The sequence below is a fragment of the Palaemon carinicauda genome, chromosome 34 (genome assembly GCF_036898095.1).
Source record: "Palaemon carinicauda isolate YSFRI2023 chromosome 34, ASM3689809v2, whole genome shotgun sequence".
In the NCBI taxonomy this organism is placed as follows: Eukaryota; Metazoa; Arthropoda; class Malacostraca; order Decapoda; family Palaemonidae; genus Palaemon; species Palaemon carinicauda.
Window position 1 is genome coordinate 18,074,815 of NC_090758.1, and position 3,213 is coordinate 18,078,027.

The following is a 3,213-nucleotide window of genomic DNA, read 5'->3' on the forward strand; positions in this document are numbered from 1 at the left end:
TTAAATATGCGGCCCCGAGACTATATAATAAGCTCCCATGAAACAATCGAATGATTGAAGACATTAAAGCTTTCAAGAGGAAACTGAAGACTTTCTTATTTCATGAGTCCTTTGACAGTGGCGATTTAACAGTAAATGAACAATACGCGATATAAAGACATTAAATACTCTGAACGAACAAGGTAAAACAACAGTGGATGTCCTGAAGAGAGTGTGGCTCCCCTGCTGTATTGGACCGGAAAAGCTGCCATCAAAGTGAAGTAAGTATTTGGATGCAGTAGGTAAAAAACGTGTTTTCAACCGTCTACCCATCAATTCTGCCGTTGTGCGCTTGGTAGTGGTATACGAGGTTGTGTGGTACGTGTGGAGAAAATCACAAAGTTTTTGATTTAACGAACTGTCTTTGCTATTATGTGCTTTCGCGCCACGCTTGAATGCGGTCTTGAACGTTTTTACAATGCGTTCTGGTTGTCCATTTGTACTTGGATGATATGGAGAAGAGAAGATGTGTTTGATCCCATTGCTTTCAGTAAAAGCACGGAACTCAGCTGAAGTAAACTGCGGCCCATTGTCGGAGATAAGTTCATTTCAAGCTCCATGTTGTGCGAAGATCTTTCTGATCACCTCTATTGTGCGCGTACTGCTAGTTGACCTCATACGACAGACCTCTGGCCACTTTGAATATGTGTCCACCATTATAAACCACATTTCGCCTAAGAAAGGGCTAGAAAAATCGATATGAACTCTTTTTCCATGGTCCTGCCGGCCATTTCCATGGATTTCCTTGAGCTACAAGCAGAACCAATTGCGTTTCTTGACATGCATAACACGACTACACTGTTCGTTCAATGGCTTGATCAATGCTGGACCAACACACGTGCATTCTTGCTTATCCTCTCATTCTCACAATCCCTGGATGACAACTGTCCCTGAAACTTTTTAGCAACAATAATACGAACTCCCCAGAGCAAACAACCATCTTCTACTGTGATCTTCTCACGACGGATATAGAATGGTTTGAGATCGTTACTGATATCTGCTGCATCTGGCCATCCCGTAGTGGTAAATAGCAATATTTTTGACAGCACAAGGTCATGTCTCATCTCTTTAGCTATGTTTTTTGCCAAAATTGGAAGTGCTTTAATTTGCGCAATGTTGAGTTCAGTTGCTTCAGATGTCCAATGTATAAATTCTTCTGCACAACCTTCTACTGGTAACTGAAGCCTTGACAATGCATCTGTATTGCAGTTTTGTTCTGACTTATGAACTTGAATGTCATAATCGTATGCAGCCAGTTGGATCGCCCATCCTCGCAGCAGCTAATATGGGAAGGCCTTTTTTTGAACGGAAGATGAAACTCAGTGGTTTATTATCCATGATCAGTATGAATTTACGTCCATATAGATACTGATGAAATCTGTGGATCCCAAAAATGATTGCCTTCCCTTTCCAGTTGGGACTAATTCGCCTCAACTTTTGTTAATGTGCGAGATGCATATGCTGTGGGTCGTTCACCATCTTCTGTTATATGTGAAAGAACAGCTCCAAGCCCTTTTGGGGATGCATAAACTGCTAGTGTCACTGGCTTTTTAGGATCATAATGAACCAAAACACCACAGTCTTTAGTTAATAATTTTACAACTTTGGTGAATGCCTCCTTGCATTCCGACGACAACTCCATTTCCGATCCTTCTTCAAAAGTTTGGATAAAGGTGCAGCTACAGAAGATAAGTTCGGTGCATATCGGCGGTAATAACTGACAAGTCCTAAGAATGACTGCATTTCTGCTCTATTTGTTGGGCGTCGCACATCTCTAACTGCTGCTGTGGTTTCCTCATCTATTCTCAGCCCTTCCTTGTCTACCACGAAACTCAGTCATTTCATGGATGGTCTGAGAAAGTCACACTTGGGCAGGTTACAATGGAGGCCATTATCTTCAAGCCTCTGCAATATGTCATCTAGATTCTGCAAATGTTCTTGATCATTACAGCCAGTCCCGCTGATATCATCCATATTGCATGCACATGCTACTCCTTGTAGGATCATGTCCATCATTGATTGAAATAGATGAGGTGCGCAAGATACTCTGAATGGTAATCGAGTAGAGCGAAACAAACCCAAAGGGGTATTAATTGTCAGATACTTTCATGATTCCTCTGCCACTTCTATCTGTTTATATGCGTTTGACAAGTCTACTTTCGAAAACATCACGCCCCCGTTCAACTTATGGTATAGATCATCCATACGTGGCATTAGATATTCTGTATTTTCAAGGTACTTGTTCACCGTGACTTTAAAGTCCCCACAAACCCTGATTGATCCATCGGCTTTTTTGACAGGAACAATGGGAGCGGCCCAATCACTGTATTCAACCCATTCCAGGATTCCCTCCCGTTCCTCTTTAAGAGTTGCCTCCTTCACTTCATCTAGAATTGCATATGGAACCGGCCTTGCTTTGAAGAGCAATGGTTTTGTTTCAGGTTTATCGTGCAGTTCAGCTTTAGAATTTACTGCTTTTCCCAGTTCAGATGTGAAAACTGCCTCATGTTTTCTATGAATTCTTTGTTACTCTGGAGGATATTCATTAAATGAATCAGTTCTGCTTGTTACAATGTTATTGATACACAATGCCTCCCATTCTAATCGAATATGCGATAGCCAGTTCCTTCCATACAACATAGAGTGGTAATCCTTAAACCCTTTGGCCCTGATACTGAACGTTAACATTATATGTTCCTATTACTGGTACGTTGTCTCCAATGATTGTTCTCAGAACCATATTGCTAGGTTTTAGCTCCACATGCTTCTTTAGATGACTGTGATACATTTGTTTTGATATCAAAGAAACTGCCGCACCAGTATCTACTTCCATTGCCTTTCGTTTTCCATTTAATGAGACAGCTACCATTATTTCAGGAGTTTTTGTACGTTTTCCGGGCTGTTTTTTTAACATTTCTTATTGTTCCAATGGATATTTTGTGGCGAACATTTCTATTTCGAACATGACTGATATCGGTATAATCAGATTTTGAACTTGAATCTGTGTCAGAAACAGTGACTGACTGCATATTTCAACTTTGACAACTTCTCCTTTTTTCTGTACTTGAAGTTACATTTGTCCTTCGTAGCATGATCCTCGGGAGCAGCCGTACATTTCTTTCGCAAATGTCCACTTTTGTGACATATGCTACATTCTGTTTCTTTGTAAAAACA

The 3,213-nt window shown here is 40.7% G+C and overlaps 1 protein-coding gene across 1 annotated transcript; it reads right to left on the minus strand.

Moving 5' to 3' along the window:
* Positions 1–857: 857 nt before the first annotated feature.
* On the minus strand, positions 858–2,052 carry LOC137626737 (uncharacterized). The gene is made up of 3 exons (XM_068357744.1): positions 1,907–2,052; positions 1,469–1,718; positions 858–1,319 (listed from the first exon to the last, which is right to left on the minus strand). The coding sequence occupies exons 1-3, from the start codon at positions 2,050–2,052 to the stop codon at positions 858–860; spliced, it is 858 nt and encodes a 285-aa protein (XP_068213845.1).
* Positions 2,053–3,213: the final 1,161 nt, after the last annotated feature.